This window comes from Peromyscus leucopus, chromosome 5, assembly GCF_004664715.2.
Source record: "Peromyscus leucopus breed LL Stock chromosome 5, UCI_PerLeu_2.1, whole genome shotgun sequence".
Classification (NCBI taxonomy): Eukaryota; Metazoa; Chordata; class Mammalia; order Rodentia; family Cricetidae; genus Peromyscus; species Peromyscus leucopus.
This window is the reverse complement of record NC_051067.1, coordinates 125015759-125035406: the sequence shown is the minus strand read 5'-3', so window position 1 is coordinate 125035406 and position 19648 is coordinate 125015759. Positions and strand designations below refer to the sequence as shown.

The 19648-nt window shown below is 50.9% G+C and overlaps 2 protein-coding genes across 5 annotated transcripts in view; one reads left to right on the top strand and one right to left on the bottom strand.

The window, feature by feature from the left end:
- The window catches only part of Zc3h18 (zinc finger CCCH-type containing 18), a 42785-nt gene extending 41391 nt beyond the window's left edge, over nt 1-1394 (bottom strand). For 2 of the 4 annotated variants that reach the window (XM_028880839.2, XM_028880840.2), the window contains exon 1: nt 1218-1394. Coding sequence is in view for 2 of the 4 variants with exons in the window: in XM_028880837.2 (XP_028736670.1) it covers nt 271-397 (127 nt within the window). In the remaining 2 variants the exon portion in view is untranslated. Of the gene's footprint in view, nt 1-270; nt 497-1217 lie in introns of those variants that run through there. The other 2 variants (XM_028880837.2, XM_028880838.2) reach the window with 1 other exon arrangement.
- A 13663-nt stretch (nt 1395-15057) lies between these two features.
- LOC114700964 (thyrotropin-releasing hormone receptor-like) lies at nt 15058-19291 on the top strand. The gene is made up of 3 exons (XM_037206327.1): nt 15058-16067; nt 17343-17736; nt 18603-19291. The coding sequence occupies exons 1-3, from the start codon at nt 15709-15711 to the stop codon at nt 18996-18998; spliced, it is 1149 nt and encodes a 382-aa protein (XP_037062222.1). The 5' UTR covers nt 15058-15708; the 3' UTR covers nt 18999-19291.
- The last annotated feature ends 357 nt before the right edge of the window (nt 19292-19648 follow it).

The following is a 19648-nucleotide window of genomic DNA, read 5'->3' as shown; positions in this document are numbered from 1 at the left end:
TGGGATTAAAGGTCTGAGATACCATGCCCAGCTGTGGGAAACTACCATTAGCAGAGCAGATTCTATGTTGATGTCTAAGTTCTACTATGCCTGTTTAAAATCCTCATTCATAGCTTCAATGTCTACAGCAAGAGTGTTGGGATTGTTGATAAACACCACTCCAAAGTGACTTACGCTCAACCAAAAACTCTTTGATAAGGAGTAGTCACCTTGACATAGTCTGTAGATGACAAGGTAATCTCTTTAAAGACAAGCAAGGTAAGAGCTTACCTGTTGGGTGTTGTGCAGTAAATCCACAAGTTCTCTTAAAATTTTTGAGCATTCCCCACCTACAACTGGAGAGGAGTTTCAGGCTTTGGGACATACTAAATTGGTTCCAGAACTGGCTGGGCTTCATAAGTGCTCAGATCATACACACTCTCATCTCAGGAGCCAGGAAATGGGAATCAGCCTAGGGGTTGAAAATCTCAACCCCTGCCTTGGGATAGGTAATGTGAAGATAAACCAAATGCCCTCTTTCATTATCCCCAAATGGGTCTAAAGAAATCCCTACTCTTGCAAATAAATGCTAAACAAAGCTCATTTAGAGCTACTATTGTGCCCGGTAAACTCAGTTGTCAATGTAAACAGGGAAAACTAAATTTCCAGCAGTAGCGAGGCTGTAAGTCTTAGTTTAATTTCCTTCCAGCACTACACTTGTTTGGCTAACTTTACGCCAAAGACTCGGTGTCTCTGAGCTCCCAGTCCAAGAGGCGAGGAGGTTACACTTCCTAAGAGATCGAGGCCTCCCGGGGTACAGTGGGTACGTCCGATCTGTGCACACTTGAAGTTGCGAGAGCAAGTTGCAGGAGGCTCCAGAGAGTTCAAAGTTCCCCGTAGAGCCCGTCGACAGTCCAGGCGGGCCTCCTCTCGAGCCAACCTGCGTGCTCCTCTCCCCTTTGTAGGCGGAGAACATGTGCCACGCCGAATGGCCCGGAAGGGAAATGACAGCTTCAGGAAAACCAACTTCACCATGGCAGACCGCGGCGCGCGAAGGCGCCAGGACGTCCCAGGCCGCAGCGGGCTCGCGCCTGCCCGCTGTCCCGGGTCGCGCCTCGGCCCGCGGCTGCGCACAGCCGGGGGCGCGCCCGAGCTCGGGAGGCGGCGCCGGGCTCCCGGGCCTCGCTCCCGCCGCCGCTGGGGCGGCCTCTTCCTCACCGCCTGCCAGCCCCACTTACCTCAGCGCGAGGACGGGAGGCGGCCACGGCTCCGCTGGGATGGGGGCAACGTGGACAGGACGTTCCTCAGCCTTTCCGCTTCTCACTGGCTCAGGCTTCAGGCACGACGCGGGCGGAACAAACGGGCTCCACTACCCGCGGGGGCCGGCCATTGTGCGACGTCATCAGGCCGCGACGGCCGTACTGCGGGCCGGCGGGCTTCCCTCGCTAGCCCCGCCCTCCTCGCGCCTCCTTCCGGCCTCTGGGGTCCCCTCCTCCGTGGCGCGCGCTCGCAAGTCTCCGCTACTGCGCACGCCCATCGAGGTCCGCCCTCCCTCTAGCGGGCCACCGAGCGGCGCGTGCGCAGTCTTTGGCCCGCTGATAGTAGTTTCTCGGAATGGGCAGCGGATGGCAGAGGACGGAGTGTGAGGCGGGCACGGAAAAACTCTTTGCGGCTCTTGGTGTGCGCGTATGGACACTCCAGGGCCTGGAAACTTGGGATTCGTTTTCGTCAGTTGCGAATTTCCTGTCTTATTAAATATCAATGCTTGACCGAAACTGTTTTTGGGACTGGAGTGTAGCTCTGAAGTAGAGACAGCACCTGGCAAGTATGCTCGAGGCCCTGGTAACCGCTCCCCACCCCCACCCCAACCCCCAAAAAAGAGGGATTTTTGGAGATACTTGTAGATTTTAGAGTGGCGCTAAATATTCCTGGTCTCCTTAAATATGATTACCATGACCCAGTCAGTGTAAAACTGCTGGGGAGGATTTAAACCGATGGGAACATTTCTCAGCCCCCTCCATCTATCCAGCGGGGCTTTGCTGCTGCTGCTAGCCTAAACACCCTCATCGCTACTGACAAAGGGTCACGAGATCTTTGGGTACTGGCCCCTTGCACATTTTGGAGCTGATCTTGGGCTTACGTAGTTGGGAGCTGCCTTCCTCAGACAACCTCAAGGTGAAAACAGCTCAAATGCCCATAAATTGATGAAAGAATAAACTGCTATTCTCACAGTGGCACATTAATTCAGCCACAGAAAGGAATGAAGCACAGAACTCAAAAAAGGTGCTTGAGAGAAGCCAGTCAGGAAACCTGAGCGGTGTACTGTGTCTGTGAGGGATTTTTCTTGATTGAATCATTTGAAGTGGGAAGACCCACCTTTAATCAGGATCTTTTGAGGTGAGAAGATCCACCTTTAATCTGGGGCACACCTTTTCGTTTGTTTGTTTTGTTTTTCGAGACAGGGTTTCTCCAGTGTAGTTTTGGTGATATCGCTCTGTAGACCAGGCTGGCCTTGAACTCACAGAGATCCGCCTGGCTCTGCCTCCTGAGTGTTGGGATTAAAGGCGTGAGCCACCACCGCCCGGCTGGGCCACACCTTTTGATGGCAGTCTATATTAAAGACGTGGAAGAAGGAAGCCCTTGCTCTTTGCCTGCTTGCCCTCACTCTGGCAAGTTCATTGGTTCACTGGCATTAGGGCCTTCTTTTCCGATTTCAATGAATACTGAAGACCAGTTGAGACATCCAGCCTACTGGATTCTTGGACTTCCCCTTGGTAGACAGCCATTGTTGAATTAGCTGGGCCACAGCATGCCTCCAGGTTCCTGATCCGAGTTCCTGTCCTGACTTTCTTCGATGATGAACAGTGCTGTGGAAGTGTAAGCTAAATAAATCCTTTCCTCCCCACTTTGCTTTGGTCATGGTGTTTCAGCACAGTAAAAACCCTAAGACATCAAGTCTTCACATGGGCCTCTCCAACTACCTGAAACTCCTTTGCCTGAGTCACATTTGTTCATCCTTAGGTCTTACCAAGGCTGGCTTTTTTTCCAGACATACTCCTGACACACTGGGGCTAAGTGCCACCTGCGTGTACCACTCAGTCCTGCCAATCAGGGTATGTCCTTGGCAGCGTGTTCCACACCAGAAATCCCGTCGGTCTCTTTAGCAGGCCCAGGTGATTCTGATGTTCCGAGCATGTGAAACTGGAATACCTTGACCTTAGGCTCCAAGAGACATGGACAAGAATAGTCACAGAGATCTTATAGTAACACCTGGGAAAATAAAGGGGAAAATCCTGGAAATGACCCAAATATTTATCAAAAGACATTGCAATGGTGTAACTAATATTATACACGACTTAGCATGTTGCAATGGTTAAAAAATTATATGAATCTTGAATACATAAAGATAATATTTGGAAGTAGGGGCGAAGCTCAACAATGGTGTTGAACAGAAAGTCAAGTGGCAGAAAAAACCGCAGGTGATCATTGTTTTTGCTGTGACAAAACATCATGACCAAAAGCAACTCCGGGGGCAGAGGGAGGGGGTATTTCAGCTTACAGCTTATAGTCCGTCCTGGAGTGAAGTCAGGGCAAGAGCAGGAGCAGAGCCATTGGAGAGTGCTGCTTTCTTATAGCACCCAGGACCACCTGCCCAGGGGCGCCACCTGCCTCAGTGATATGAACCCTCTTGTGTTAGTCATTAATCAAGAAAATGCCAAACAGACTTGTCTACAATCTGATGGAGGCATTTTCTCAGTTGGAGTTCCTCTTCTCAGATAATTCGAGCTGGTGTTGAGGTGCCAAAACCAAACCAACTAACCAGGATTATCATGCTCACATAAGATTATAATCATGAATATTTTTGGAGGTGTGGAGCTAGTGAAACACACATACTGCCACCAGGGGTCTACATGGTGTAGCCATTTTAGAAGGCAAGAAACATCAGTATGAACAGGAATGGTGGTGTATGCCTATAATCCAAGTACTTGGGAGGCTTCGGCGGGAAGATGAGTTCGAAGCTAGCCAGGAGTGATTATCTTGGAAACAACACAGGAAAACTATCAGTATAAATGCTAAGAAAAATGCCTGGAAAGACAAAAGCATGGAAAATAGTTGCTTCTTGAGAGTGGGAAGGGAGAGAGAGAGAGAGAGACACTGGTTTCTAAATTGTGGGCTATATTGAGACGATGTACAAATAGAAAAGTTGTATAAAGTGTACTGTGGTGATATTGTGTTCCCCAAAATATTGTGCACCCTAATAAACTTATATGGGGTCAGAGAACAGAACAGCCACTAGATATAGAAGCCAGAAAATGGTGGCACACACGCCTTTAATCCTAGCATTCTAGAAGGCAGAGATCCCTCTGGATCTCTGTGAGTTCAAAGCCACACTGGAAACAGCTAGACATGGTAACAAGAGCCTTTAATCCCAGGAAGTGATGGCGGGAAGCCAAAAGGTATTTAAGGTGTGAGGCTGAGGAACTAGATCCTGGTTAAGCTTTTAGGCTTTTAGCAGCAGTCAGCTGAAATCCATTCAGATGAGGACTCAGAGACTTCCAGTCTGAAGAAACAGGATCAGCTGAGGAATTGGCAAGGTGAGGTAGCTGTCGCTTGTTCTGCTTCTCTGATCTTCCAGCATTCACCCCAATACCAGTCCCTGGGTTTGTTTTTATTAATAAGAACTTTTAAGATTCGTGCTACAGTGTACAATCTGAGTTTTGCCAAGTCTACACCAAACAATCCCACCTGGCTGAAAATTTCCCAACCTGTTGCCATGTATAGCACACATCTCAGGACATGAGGCATGGAGTCAGAAGCCTGGGTCTTGCAGCCCTAACAATAGACTCAGCCACTCCTCCTCAATGGGCCAACTCATCAGACAAGTGAGAGTGAAAAGCAGAGAAGAGAGATTTAGTGAATGTGGCCACAAGGCCCAGGCTCTGACCATAGCAACTCTAAAAACACTGTGGTTGGAATTCTACCTGTTGTCTACCTGAACCCCAGAGGGGGGAAAGTTGGGAACTGTAGGACTCACTTCCTGCTCCCCTCACTCCAGGGTCATGGGCTCCCAGGCCTAAACTGTTCCTCTCCACATCTCAAGGCATGCGTGGACATATCCATACAGGTTTGCCCAGCCTTTACTGTCTGTAATGTCAAGAATATCTGAAAAGCATTTTTGTCTGAAGGTAGCATTTGAGAAAGGACAGTCTTGCTGATTCTTCGTGTGGTCACCAGAGGGTGCATCAGAGCAATCCAGCTCCTGTTCTGTGGTTGGCCCTGATCTGGCTGGCCAGCTGTGAACTCAGCTTGTTTAAGGCTCACTCAGAATGTGTAGGACCTCCACTTCTGAGGTAATAAGAAAGAGCCAGGCTGGATCAGCAGGGGGCCTGATCTCTGGAGTGGAGGAGTTTATCAGCCCTGTCAGCCTTAGGTCTTCATCATCCTCTGTGCCCAGCTGTGATCCCACCTACTTTTACAAGGGTCTCACCCCAGGGAGGTTGGACAGAGGATCTCCAGACCTCCAAGTTTCTGCTGGCTTTTTTTCTTGCTTCTGCTTTGCAGAGCTTCAACCACTGGTTTGGGTGAGTCAGTGACCGAGGCAAAAGGCCTATGTGGGGCCAGCTCCTATCCATATTCAGAAGTTTATTTATGCAAGGTTGCATGTAACATAGCACAGGCTGGCCTTGAACTCATCATGTTGCCTAGGATAACCTTAAACTTCTGATCTTCCTGCCTTCACAAGTTTCTAAGATTACAGGTATGCACCACCATGCCTGTTTTAAGTGGTGTTGGAGATTGAATTTGAGGCTTCAAGCATTCTCTAGGCAAGCACTCTACCATACTTAGCTACATCCCCCAGCTCCAAATAATTTTGTAAAAATAAACTTGAGATTATCAGTAAATGATTTACATGTGTATGTTATGTACCTACAAACTGGGGTCATATAAAATTGTCTTGGAGCCGGGTGGTGGTGGCGCACGCCTTTAATCCCAGCACTCGGGAGGCAGAGCCAGGCGGATCTCTGTGAGTTCGAGGTCAGCCTGGGCTACCAAGTGAGCTCCAGGAAAGGCGCAAAGCTACACAGAGAAACCCTGTCTCAAAAAACAAACAACAACAAAAAAAGTAAATATCATTTTGGGGGCTGGAGAGATGGCTCAGTGGTTAAGAGTACCGACTGCTCTTCCAGAGGTCCTGAGTTCAATTCCCAGCAACCACATGGTGGCTCACTACCATCTGTAATGAGATCTGGTGCCCTCTTCTGTACACATAATAAATAAATAAATCTAAAAAAAAAATTGTCTTGGGCTTTTAGAGATCACAAGCAGAAAGTTTAAAAAGCCCCCTCTCGATCTCCATAGGCCCAAGACAAAGGGCTAGTGTCTGTCCCACAGCTCTGAGTATTATAGCTGGGTCAGTGGCTATTGTCTGGCTAAGAACTGTGAACATCTTCCCCATGCATTTGGAAGTATGTTGTGCTGAACTCTTGTTGGAGTTCAGCTCCAGGTCAAATTGTGAGGATGTACTCACCAAGGCTCCAGTGATGGCTACATAAGACAAATGCATACAGGGAAATAAAGTTGTCAGCATAAAGATACAGGCAGACTGGCTTGCCGAGAAATTAATATTTGGGTGGGGATCATGTTAACAAAGGTTGGGCTGACTTGTGGGTGGCGAATCTGTTGAAGACTGCAGTTAGCTGTGGAACTGGTTTTCTGCTGTGGGTAGCCAGCCTCCCCAAACCACATCCCTGTTTCTCACTTTACTGTGTGTTACTGGGCTCAGCAGGTGGCTCTTCTCCACAAGATAAGGTCAGGATGTGTGGGGGCCTTGGCCTGTCTGCGTGGTCTCTGCAGCAGAGTAGCTAGGCTTATAACACAGCTCCGCTGGGCTCCAGAGGGCATAGAAAGCTGCCAGGCTTTGAGGCACATTACCATTTCCCCTGCATCCTGGTGCTCTTACAGAAGGATGTGAACCCTACAGATAGGTTCACTGGACACCTATTGTTAAAATTCCTTCCCGGGGGGCGGGGGAGGGGGGTGTAAGTAATGCTACCCCCTATGCCTGAGCTCTCAACAACATACTGAGTAATGATTACACTCAAGTTCATTCTAGGGAACCAGTGAATTTACTGGACTTCCTTTGAGAGCATAGGTGACAGGCTATTTACTGGCATGTAAGGGTTTTCCCTCTGCAAAAGGCCACACCAGAAAGTCTATCTAGCAGGAGGATGGCTTTCCCATAGCTGCACTGATGGAGCACCCTCAGTCTTCACGTTGGCAAACTCGAGTTCCTCCCTGAGGCCACATGCAATTTAGGGCAGAATTGTATATAACAGGCAGGATAGAGTGGCTGGACATTCAGGTGAGGGTCCCATGGCCCTCCCAGTTCCTCCTCCTATGAGGGACTCTAAACAGTCAGCAAGCCCAGCTGGGATGAGTTTTGCAAGTAGGCACAGCTAAACTCTCAAAGACGGTAGTTGTTTGGCGAGGGTAGCCATGTACAACAGTGGCTGTGGTGGTAGTCTGTGGATGTAAACACACATTCCTGGAAGATACCTTGGTGGGTGCATCATATCTACCCAGCAGAACAATCCAGACACATAGTGTCCCTGTTCGTTTGTATTGCCACAGGACCCATTCCTGCTTGGAGCCCCAGTGAATGCCATCAATGTACCAGGCTTCAGCAGGTCAGGTCAGCTCGGTCCTAGCTTGATTTCTCCCTCTCCTGCCCTCACGGCCTGAAGTGTCTTCAGCAATAGGGTCTTATCAGCAGTGGCAATAGACTTTATTATTTTGGGGACCTCTGGTCTTGGGATGTGGCAGCTATAGGATTACGAAAACTATGTTATCAAGGCCCACTGCTGTGGGGAGACCCCACGACTTGCAGCAGCTGTTCAGCCAGCAGAGCAATGTCAGGCACAGCTGCAGGGATGGGAGGTGCTACCTCATTTAACTCCTTGTCATCCACCGTCACTCTCCAGGAGCCATATCTAGCCTTTTTATTGGCCATACTGGCTGTTGAAAGGGCTCTGGGCTAGGCAGATGCTCTCTACCCTGTCTAGCTGCTGGGTGGTTTCTTTAGTTTCATCCTGGCCCTTGGGAAGCCTGGACTGTTTGGTATTCACCACTGTTTGGGCCATGGGTAACTAACTGTACAGGTTTCCACCTCACCCTCTCCTGCATTTACCATTTCAACCCTCAGCCAGAACTCCAGACAGCAATCTGCAGGGTGTGTCCTACATAGTAGGGCATGCACCCTTAGAATGTTCCTTCACAGGGGAGAGATGCACACATCATATATTCTCTTGGGAGGATAATTACCCACCTTCAGAATGAGTTTAGACCATATGGTTTTATCCTCCATACCCATCCACCACCACCCAATGACCCTGGTGCTTTTGCGGGTAACTGTGAATCAATGTATGTTCTGCTCCAGTGTCCACTAGGGCCCGTGTATTCTGCATATTTATGGGTGAGGGATCAATAAATCATCAACTCAACACGGGGCCTCCTGTTGCCCTGTGTGGCCCTCACCTATGAGCTCAACTTTGGCCACCCCTACAGAGGAGTGGCTGGGGAGGCCCCCATCCCAAGAAACCTTCATCGGTGAGGGGTGCAGTGGGGATCACCTGCACCTCCCGGTCACTTTTTCCTTTACTCCTCTGGTGAATTGCTGGTTTGCCCTAAAGCTCTCCACAGATCACCCAACCAGCACAGGGCTTGATTGCCCATCAATTTTATCCCTAGGGATTCCTGTGAGGCACAAGTCCAGCTACATCTGTGTTCAGGAGATACAGAGAGGCCCTTCTGCCTGGCTCCCTCCCCTCTCACTTGCTCCTACTTGCTTTAACACCTGTGAACCAGGGTTTATGCTCACGTTCAAGTCGTTTAGGTTGGCCAAAGCTGCTCCTGTAGGTAGGTATAGGTCCCTACCCACTATGAGGCTCAGTACCTGCTGCCAATGCTCCATACCACTCTCACGATCCTTGCTGAATCCATTTCTCCCTTTCTTAGGTCTCCCATGAACTAAAGTCTTGTCTGGGCCTGTGAAGTGGCCACCTAACACCGCTTCCCACATGCCCAATTCCCTTAGTAGGGCATGCCCTTTTACTGTTTTCTAGTCCCTGATATTCAGGGAGACCTCAGCTACAGATAGATAACCAGATGTCCCTAGTGGCTTCTATGAGCCACTCCACTGGGGACTGATCCCTCACATTGCCCTATATTGTCTTTTGTCTCGAGGAGGGACGGGCGGTTTCCTTACTCAGCTTCTCTGCTTCAACAGCACTCAGGCTGACCTGTCTGTCCCAAATCCCACAGCCTCAAGCCACGTGACAAGGGCTCCTACATTGCTCATTTGGAAGTCTTCCCTAGTTCCCACAGATCCCTCACTTGTTGCAGAATATGATTTTAACTCAGTAAAGGTGTGTTACATTTGTTCATGCTGCAGAACATTTGACTGTGTAAAGGCGTGTTACATGTATTCATGCTGCAGAACATTTAACTATGTAAAGGTGTGTTACATTTGTTCATGCTGCAGAACATTTGACTGTGTAAAGGCGTGTTACATGTATTCATGCTGCAGAACATTTGACTGTGTAAAGGTGTGTTACATGTATTCATGCTGCAGAACATTTAACTATGTAAAGAGGTGTGTTACATGTGTTCATGCTGCAGAACATTTGACTGTGTAAAGGTGTGTTACATGTATTCATGCTGCAGAACATTTAACTATGTAAAGGTGTGTTACATGTGTTCATGCTGCAGAACATTTAACTGTGTAAAGGTGTGTTACATTTGTTCATGCTGCACTTGTTTAATTATGTAAAAATGTGTTGCATTTGTTTCACCTTGCCTGCCTAAGGCACCTGACTGGTCTAATAAAAAGCTTAATGGCCAATAGCTAGGCAGGAAAGGGATAGGCAGGGCTGCCAGATAGAGAGAATAAACAGGAGGAAAAGTCTAGGCTTGAGAGGAAAAGAGAAGAATGAGAGAAGGAGGAGAGGAGGAGGAGAATGCCTGGGGCTAGAGCCAGGTAGCCATCAGCCAGCCAGCCAGCCAGCCATAGAAACAGCAAGAAAGTAAGAAAAGGTAAAAAGCCCCAAAGCAAAAGGTAGATAAAGAGAAACAGGTTAAGTTAAGTTTAAAGAGAGCCAGTGCTGGGCGGTGGTGGCACACACCTTTAATCCCAGCACTCAGGAGGCAGAGCCAGGCGGATCTTTGTGAGTTCGAGGCCAAGCTGGTCTACAGCGCAAGATCCAGGACAGGCGCAAAGCTACACAGAGAAACCCTGTCTCAAAAAACTGAGAGAGAGAGAGAGAGAGAGAGAGAGAGAGAGAGAGAGAGAGAGAGGGAGAGAGAGAGAGAGGAGAGAGAGAGAGGAACGTGCCTAAGCTAGGTCGAGCATTCAAAACTAATAAGTCTCTGTGTCATGATTTGGGAGCTGGTTGACAGCCTAAAAGAAAAAGCCTGGTTCAGTCACTCACTGTTCTGATTCTTAGTCTTTTACATTTGACCATTATCAAGGCCTCTGCACACCAAAGCAGAGATTTTTTTTTTCTTTCTCTCTATTGAAGCTTTGCACCCAAGTAATGTCTTCTATCACTTTTGGGTTGCTCCCTCACCACAGGGTCCAGGAGAGGCTCTGTATTGGTCCCCTAACCATAAAAACAACGGACCAACACCTCCAATTACCCTTCTCTTTCGCCTACCTTGCCTGCTACGTCTCCGGCCATTACTGAAGGGCCAGTCTCTTCTCGCTCTCTCCTCCAGGCTGCCACCTCAGCTTTGAGTAGACCCATGGCAGAGGCCAGGCTGCCTCTGCAGCTGTTTGCTGAGATCTCTACCCATCATGCACCACTCCTGGGCTTGCAATGCCTGTTTTCAAGGCATCGCCACGCTCCCTGGGTGGACCCCACCCATCAAGCAGGTATGCCACTCCACACCACCAGAGGACCACCGGCCTGGGATTTCCCCCCAGACAGGCTCCATCACTTAGGCGGGTTCACCTTAGATATCTCAGTCTCCATACCCTTGTCACTATCCCGCAAACCCTATATGGATATCCACCATGTCAACATTTCCTCTGTAAAGTCTCTCCCCTCCTCCAAGCAACTTGGCTTCATTTCCCATATTATGGACGATACCATTGCTCTTCCAAAACTCCCACCTGTGATGCTAAAATTCCTTTTTAGAGTGGTTGGGAGGAGAGGTAAACATCTCCTCCTCTGCAGGTCCCAAGGATAAACTGAGGCACAATTCCACCAAAGTTCACTCTGGGGAGTCAGTTTATTGGGCCTCCTTACAGAGCATAGGTGACTGAGTTATTCCCTGGAGTGTGGGTGCTTTCTCTTCCAGCCCCAAACGGTTGTACTGGAAAGTCTTTACCCGGCAGTGATAATGGCTTTCTCAAAGTCACATAGATGGAGTCCTCCCTCCCCGTCCCACAGTCCTCCCAGGCCTAGCCCCTTCCCAGTCCACTCTCTCAGGGACACTGCAGCTCATCCATAGGGCTCAGGTTGGGGCTGCAGTGCTATCTAGCCACTGAGGATACTGGCCCCACTCCCCAGGTTCCTCTGGGCTCTTTGTCCTCTTCCTGTCAGGCAGAGGATTGCTCTGCTGGCTAGCGGAGGTTCCTGCCAGCCAGATAAACTCCCGGGACCACTCCCACCCAAGCTGGGTAGGAGACAGCATCCCGGCTCCCTTCTCCCGGGTCCCCCTGCTGGAGAGGCCCAGGCTGCTGATGTTGATGCAGGTTGGCTCTCAGCTCTGCAGAGGGAGCGGGAGAGGAGAGCTGAGGAGCCAGGAGAAGTTGGTGGGGCTGTGTGTGTCTGTGTGAGGTGCACACCCGCATAATGTATGATACTGCAGTCGGCAGAACGTAAAGCCTCCTTCCACGGAATGATTGAGGCTCAGGCATTGTTCTCTCTCTCTCTCTCTGTCTCTCTCCCTTCCTCCCTCTCTCTCCCTCCCTCCCTCTGTCCCTCCCTCCCTCTCTCTCCACCCCTCCTTCTCTCTCTCTCTCTCTCTCTCTCTCTCTCTCTCTCTCTCCCTCCTCTTTCTCTCTCTCCTCTCTCCCTCCCTCTTCTCTCTCTCTCTCTCTCTCTCTCTCTCTCTCTCTCTCTCTCTCTCTCTCTCTCTCCCTTCTTTCCCTCATTCTCTGCCTTCTCCCCTTCCCCCTCCTCCCTTTCTCTTTTCCCTCCCTCCCCTCCCGACCAGGAAGGAGGAAAATGCATTGACTCTTCCCTGGGTAAGTTCTCTGACCTTAGAAGTTTCTCTTGAGGTGTAAGGGCTACTAGAGGGGAGGGGTCTGGCCGGGAGATTGTATACAGTGGTCCCCATGGAGGTATCTGCACAAGAGGTATAGTAGCAGGTGAGAGTCCTTGGAGACAAGACGTCAGAATGGACCTCTGCAGCTCTGGCTCCCACATCTGGAAGAGCCCTGTGAGGTCTCTGGATTCCACCCTGGTTACCAGCTTCCTGCTGACTGCAGAGAAAGAGCTGCTGAGATTGAAGCAGCTGCCAGATTCTGCAGATCTTGTGGTCCTCTGCTCCAGCTAACCGGAAAGGGCTGGTTTTCAAGAGTGTCCCAGCCATGTAGAAACGTCTGTAGGGACAGGAATATCATGTATGTTTCCATGTGAGAATGTGGGAGTGATCAGTGTATATGCCTGGGCCGTGGAAAGTCAACTTGTGTGTGTGTGTGTGTGTGTGTGTGTCCGTGTCCTGTACTGTGGGCACAGGGCATGCACATCAGAGCTGAATGTCAAGTCTGTACACAGAAGGCATGTTGCACACGTGTGTAAGGTTTGTAATGCCTATGTGGGCAGTCATTGTGAGTCAGGTACAATTTTTGGTTTGTATTTTTGTGTGTGCATGTGTATACCTGAATGTATGCTCAGCACAAGTGCATTGTATGTGTGTAGGCACAGGAACATTGTGTGTGTATGTGTGCTATGTGGGTACAGACATGTGCTCTGTGCTGCATGTGTATGGCTGTGTGTGACATGTGTCCTGTGTACAACTGTGTGTTGTGTGTGAGTAGCATCTGTGGAGGCAATGCTTCTCCTTAATCCCTGCCTTGTCCTGATGCTCTGGTCCCTGTCCTGGGCCAGTAGTGCTGTGGGACTGTACATCAGGTTGAACAGAAGTAGATAAGCATCTGGCCCTGGGTGAGATGATCATCTGCCTGTTCCAGGTCATCTTAGGGTTTATGCCATGGGGAGCTTTGCATTTGTCTACATGCCAGTCACCCTGATGGGGAACAAGTGTTGAGGTGTGTGGGTATGTAGGGCTGAGTATAGTGTGTGGTGTAGTATGTGTGTTTCTGTTGGATATGTTGTATATTATATACTGTGTGTGTATGTTAGATGTGTTGTATATTATAAGGTGTGTGTTTGTGTCTGTTGAGTGTGTTGTATCTGGTGTTCTATGTATATGTAGTGTGGAGTTGCACTGTGTGTCACATGTGGCATGTATGTGTATGTGCGTTCCAAGCTAAGCGCTCATTTTGCTCCTGGGTTGGTGGCTGCCCTCCCTGGATCCCAGCACAACTCCTTCGTAGCCATCCCTGGGAGCTGGTACTCCATTGTTCTCAGAACTCACACTCACTTCCTGCACTTGGCTCGTCTGAGTCTCTCTGCCCTCAGCCTCAGACACTTGCATTCCTGCAGGCAAATGAAGACCCAGAGTCCACGGGGCTCAAGGGCTGGCACTGCTGCTCTGGCTGCTCAGGCTCGGCAGCCGAGCTCCCCCACACTCAGTCACAGGCTGGGAACACATCGTGCATTTTGGAACGTTATAGGACTGCAACAGCAGCTGCATCCCAAGATAATTCTCCACATGGTGGCAGAACCATCCATCCCCCTATGCTGACGGCTGCTGTATTTCCACTTCCAGCCCTGACTCTAGAACCTTCCTCGATGCCTCCCCATTCTGCACCCCTGTGAGGGTCCACAGGGCCTCTCAAGCATGCATCCACCTGACCCACATCGACTCCTTTCTTGGTCTTTCCATCTGAGCCTGTCCCAGCATCTCCTCCTCCCCTCAGACGGCCCTGATGCTGTCTAATGCCCCGTCCCAGCATCTCCTCACTCCCCACAGACGGCCCTGATGCAGTCTAATGCCCCGTCCAGCATCTCCTCACTCCCCACAGACGGCCCTGATGCAGTCTAATGCCCCGTCCAGCATCTCCTCACTCCCCACAGACGGCCCTGATGCTGTCTAGTGCCCCGTCCCAACATCTCCTCACTCTACAGACGGCCCTGATGCTGTCTAATGCCCCGTCCCAGCGTCTCCTCCTCCTCCCCACAGACGGCCCTGATGCTGTCTAATGCCCCGTCCCAGCATCTCCTCCTCCCTACAGACGGCCCTGATGCTGTCTAATGCCCCGTCCCAGCGTCTCCTCCTCCCCACAGACGGCCCTGATGCTGTCTAGTGCCCCGTCCCAGCATCTCCTCCTCCCCACAGACGGCCCTGATGCTGTCTAGTGCCCCGTCCCAGCATCTCCTCCTCCCCACAGACGGCCCTGATGCTGTCTAATGCCCCGTCCCAGCATCTCCTCCTCCTCCCCACAGACGGCCCTGATGCAGTCTAGTGCCCTGTCATGCCATCTCCTGAGAGAGACCCTGATTTGTCCTTATCCCCTCCCCAGCTACTGCCTGGCTGAGCCCTGATCCGTCTCACCCGACTGTCAACCTGGCCCCCTCACCTCTACCTGTGCCTCTACTGACTTCCCTGGGATCTGTGGGTCCCCTGAAGCCCTTTTAAGGCTGCATATTAGAGCATGTTGCTCCTTTGCTTAAAACCATTGGCGACTCCTGTGGCAAAAGACCCCTGGGCCTGTGAGACTCCCAGAGCTGTAACTGGCCCCTTTCCCTGCTTACTCACTCAGCAGTGGCCACCCAGTATCTGTCCTGGAGCCATAATGTAATGTGTCCAACACCCTTCCCTGGAAGGAAGCTGCTGTCACCACCCACTAGACTGATGGGGAAACTGAGACTTAGATTTCCACAATAGTATTTTTAAAGGGGGCTGGAAAAATGGCTCAGCAGTTAAGAGCACCGGCTGTTCTTCCAGAGGACCCCGGTTCAATTCCCAGTACCCATACGACAGCTTACAACTCCAGTCCAGGGGATCTGATGCCCTCTTATAGCTTCTAGAGGTATTAGGTACATGGCCATACATTCAGGCAAAACACCATGCACATCGAAAAATAAAAAGGAAAAAATTAAATAATATTAAAGAACAGACACAGAGTGCTTATCAAGGTGAAGGCCAGGGACATTTTAGGCTTCACTGTTTCTATGCGCCTAGCATCCCTGAGAAGCAGGTGTCCATCCTTTCCGTCCCCGGGTGGGTGTGCTGAGAGAGGGATGCTGTAGACTCAGCAGCTGAGCCCTCATTTTCTCGGTAGAGAGCTTGGCAACATATAAGGTCCCCTCCACCTTCCACAGTGGGCTGTTTCCTGCATCCACACAGGAAAGGAAGCTTCATGGCGGCACCACTCACTGTTATTGGTGGGAATGGCAGAATACCATGCGCACTCCATGACCTGCCCCAGGGCAGTATCCATGCTACACAGCACCAGGTCTCTGAATGCAGTGTCCTGGGTAGGTATCCATAGGATCCAGAGCCAGAATGTAGTCCAGCCCAACCCATGGCTGCCGCTCAGAGCTGCCTCTTCCTACCCCTCCAGGCCTGCAGGGCATCACAGAAAACACCGGCAAGATGGACGGCCCCAGCAATGTCTCACTGGTTCATGGTGATACCACTCTGGGCCTGCCAGAGTACAAGGTGGTCTCAGTCTTCCTAGTGCTCCTGGTGTGCACCACAGGCATTGTAGGCAATGCCATGGTGGTCCTGGTGGTGCTGACCTCACGAGACATGCACACGCCCACCAACTGCTACCTGGTCAGCTTAGCTCTAGCTGACTTAATTGTGCTGGTGGCCGCGGGGCTGCCCAATGTCTCTGACAGCCTGGTGGGGCACTGGATCTATGGACATGCTGGCTGCTTGGGTATCACCTACTTCCAGTATCTAGGCATCAATGTCTCCTCCTGCTCCATCCTGGCATTTACTGTGGAGAGGTAAGTACCCACAGGCTACCCCATGCCTTCTCCCTTCTCATTGTCTTCCTTAACGAGAATCCAAGGAGTCTGGATTCAAGCAGGGATTCCTGGTAAATTGAGGCTCCACTGAACAGAAGGGGAGCTAGGCCAGTGTGGGGTGCTCAAAGAACCAGCAAATGTGGGCGTTTGCTCTGCTTCTAGATTACTATAGGGTATCAGGAAAAGTCCCTGCCTTCCTTTGAGTCTGGATTTCCCATCCAGAACACAGGCACTTGGCTGGTCTTTCTCATCAACCCCCACTACTGGGGATTGAACCCTGGTCTCCCACCTACAAGGCAAGCCATACCTCCAATCTTTAGAAAAGTTAAACTTGAGATGGACTTGTTAAGGTTGACTATAAACTTGTGATCCTCCTGTCTCGGTCTCTCAAGAAACAGAAATAACAGGCTGCACTACTGTGCTTAGCAATGGTGCGATTCTTGAGTCTCCCCCAGCTTGAAGTTTTTGTTTGCATGCTTGTTTGTTCTTTTTATGAGACAGGGTTTTACCATGAATACATACTTGGAATAACAAGCTGGCCTTGAACTCTCTTTGTAGCTGAGGCTGGCTCAAACTCCCTGCGATCCTACTGCTTCAACCTCCTGGGTCCTGGAATTATGAGTGTGTACCACCATGTCTGGCTTACCTCTGATTTTAACACTCAAGACAAGTGGCCCAGTGGTTGAACATGCTGATCCAAAGCATGAATTCCTGGTCAAACTCAGCTGTATCCACAGCAGGAGTTCAGGCTTTGGGCTCAGTAACTTGTTAGGGCTACTCAGAAGCTGAACAAAGCCCAGGTCTGCCATATCCAAACACTGGGTCTGCTTCTACAATCTGGGGACAAGTCAGTGTGGGGATGTCTCATCTGTACCATGTGATTGTCCCCAGGGGCCTAAGTGTGAGCAATAAAGAGATCTGCCTGTGAGTATTGTACAGTATAACTCCCTGCCTTTGGTGGAGGGTAGCAGAAAACGCTTTGACCACATATGGTGGTCAAAGGCGCCTTTGAGAGGCATGGAGTCACAGGACAGGACATGCCCAGGCTGCTTTCTGTTCCTCTTGGGAGGCTGGCTTTGTTCTGCCTCTCCTTGAAGTGTCCTTACCTTAAACCTTTGCAGCTTTCTACTTCTGCCCTTGCAAAGTACAGCTCAGCCACCATTACTCAAGGCTCAGCTTGGAACAGATGTCTCAGACATAAGGCAAGCAGTCCTACGACCTCAGGAGCCAACATGCCTTGCCTGTGCCCCACAGGTACATCGCCATTTGCCACCCAATGAAAGCACAGACTGTGTGCACTGTGGCCCGGGCTAAACGGATCATCGCAGGCATTTGGGGGGTCACATCCCTTTATTGCCTACTCTGGTTCTTCTTGGTGGACCTCAATGTCCATGACAATCAGCGCCTGGAATGTGGCTACAAGGTGTCCCGAGGCCTCTACCTGCCCATCTACCTGCTGGACTTCACCATCTTCTTCATCACGCCCTTACTGGTGACCATGGTGCTCTATGGGTTCATTGGAAAGATTTTATTTCAGAGCCCATTGTCTCAGGAGACCTGGCAGAAGGCGAGACAACCCAGCGGGCAGGGTGAGGGTGCACCAGGCAGCTGCTCTAGGTCCAAGGGCTCCATGTCCTCCAGGAAGCAGGTTAGGAGTCCTCCTGGGTACAGGTGGGGGTTGCATGTGGGTAGAATTATGGGGAGAGGCACAGATATGCAAAAGACCATAAAACACACAGGATGTGACTAGCAAATCAGATAAGTGAGCAGTCACTTGGTCTCTTATTTGTCCATCCATCCATCCATCCATCCATCCATTCATACATATATACATACATAAATATATCCATCCATACCTTCATGTATCTATGCTATGCCTGCCAAGCCCTTACATATGCCCGGTGGGTGCTAGAACACAGGGAGAACATGGAAACACAGTCATATGCCCTCCTTGAACTACTACAGTAGAACCAAGTAAACACAAGCCTGTCCAAAGTCAGGAAGGAAGGAGACGTGGGGACAAATGATGCTGGGGAACAGGAGTCAGGGGATAGTTCAGGAGGCTTTGCTGAGAGGTGACGAATGGATAGAGCTCTGAGGTTGACAAGGGAGAAAGCCAAGCTGGCTGTGGGGAAGCGTTCCAGGAAGAGGAACAACCAAGGTTGAGGCTGAGGTGGCAAGCTGAGCAGAGGAGGTACTTTGAAGCTATAAAATGGGAACATTCAGGAATGGGGAGAGAAAAAGGGATGCGTAGCTGAAAATGAGGTGGGGGGCATGCCCAAAGTCACAGCGGGGACCCTCTCTGGGGCCAGGGACTTTGAAATAGAATTGTGTCCTTGGAAATCCAACATTTGGGGGAGCTCAGGGTGGTGGCTGTCCTGATCCTGTCTGAGTCCCAGTTCTGAGAGATGCCCCAAGACGCTGGTTTTGGCATCTGGTGTATGTGGGTCCCTGTGGTCAGCTTGGTGAGTGTGTCTCACAGCCATGCCTCCCCTCCCCCCTTCCTCTCCTCAGGCCACCAGGATGCTGGCAGTGGTAGTGTTGCTTTTCGCAGTGCTGTGGACCCCCTACCGCACACTGGTGTTGCTCAACTCTTTCCTGGCCCAGCCTTTCCTGGACCCCTGGGTCCTGCTGTTCTGCCGCACCTGTGTCTACACCAACAGTGCCATCAACCCTGTCATCTACAGCCTTATGTCCCAGAAGTTCCGGGCAGCCTTCCTGAAGCTGTGCTGGTGCGAGGCAGCCAGGCCACAGAGGCATGCAGCATGCGCCACCGCCAGCAGCCACAGTGCTGTCCAGGAGACCCCGGCGGGAACTGAGAAGCTGCAGCTGGGCTCCAGTGAGGCCTCAGGTCCCACAGCAGCCGGGTCCCTGCATCGCCAGCAAGAGCCCCGCTTCAGTGTGCTCTGAGAGGAGCCCTGCCTGGCCCCTGACCCCACTCCCTGTGTTGACTTGCTCGCTGGCCTGGTTGATACCTGCTCTGAGCGCTGGTGGATTGCCAGGAGAGGGACAGACAGCTCATTGCTTATGGGTCACCAGGGGTCCCTTTACCATGAAGGAGGACACGGGAATGTTCTCAGCTGGATCCTGGGTGGGTAGTTCTCTACTCTGAAGTGATGCCGGTGGGGACAGAGAGGAAACTGGAGGCCCAGTCTTCACCCCCACCCCCTGTCTGATCAAAACCTTTCATCTGTTTCCACTCATTACTTTGAGCATCTTTTGGGGGAGGGGAGGGTTCTTATTGAAGGACTGTGCTTCCAGGTTTTGATCACGTCTGTCCCTTGGTGAACCCGTGCACACAGGTTTCAAATGTGGTCATTGGACAGCGGGGGTTACCTAGAATGGGCGTCCAGCCAGTCCCACTGGCACCAGGGCTGCTCCATGAGGTTCACCACTGGCCCCAGCACCCCTTCCAGTCTTCCATTACGGGGGGCAGCCCTGTAAGAGAGTCCACCAAGCAAGCTCACCCACCGCAGATGGTCTTGAAGGAGACCACTTGTCTTCCCAACCAGCACCAAGAAGCTGCCTCGACCTCCTTGGCCCCAAAGGTGCACGCCTGG

Bases quoted from the DNA above. Each gene is read 5' to 3' on its own strand.
- LOC114700964 (XM_037206327.1), top strand. From the start codon at position 15,709: ATGGACGGCCCCAGCAATGTCTCACTGGTTCATGGTGATACCACTCTG. The intron at 16,068-17,342 runs GTAAGTACCCAC...TGTGCCCCACAG, and splicing joins CTGGCATTTACTGTGGAGAG to GTACATCGCCATTTGCCACC. The intron at 17,737-18,602 runs GTTAGGAGTCCT...TCCTCTCCTCAG, and splicing joins CCATGTCCTCCAGGAAGCAG to GCCACCAGGATGCTGGCAGT.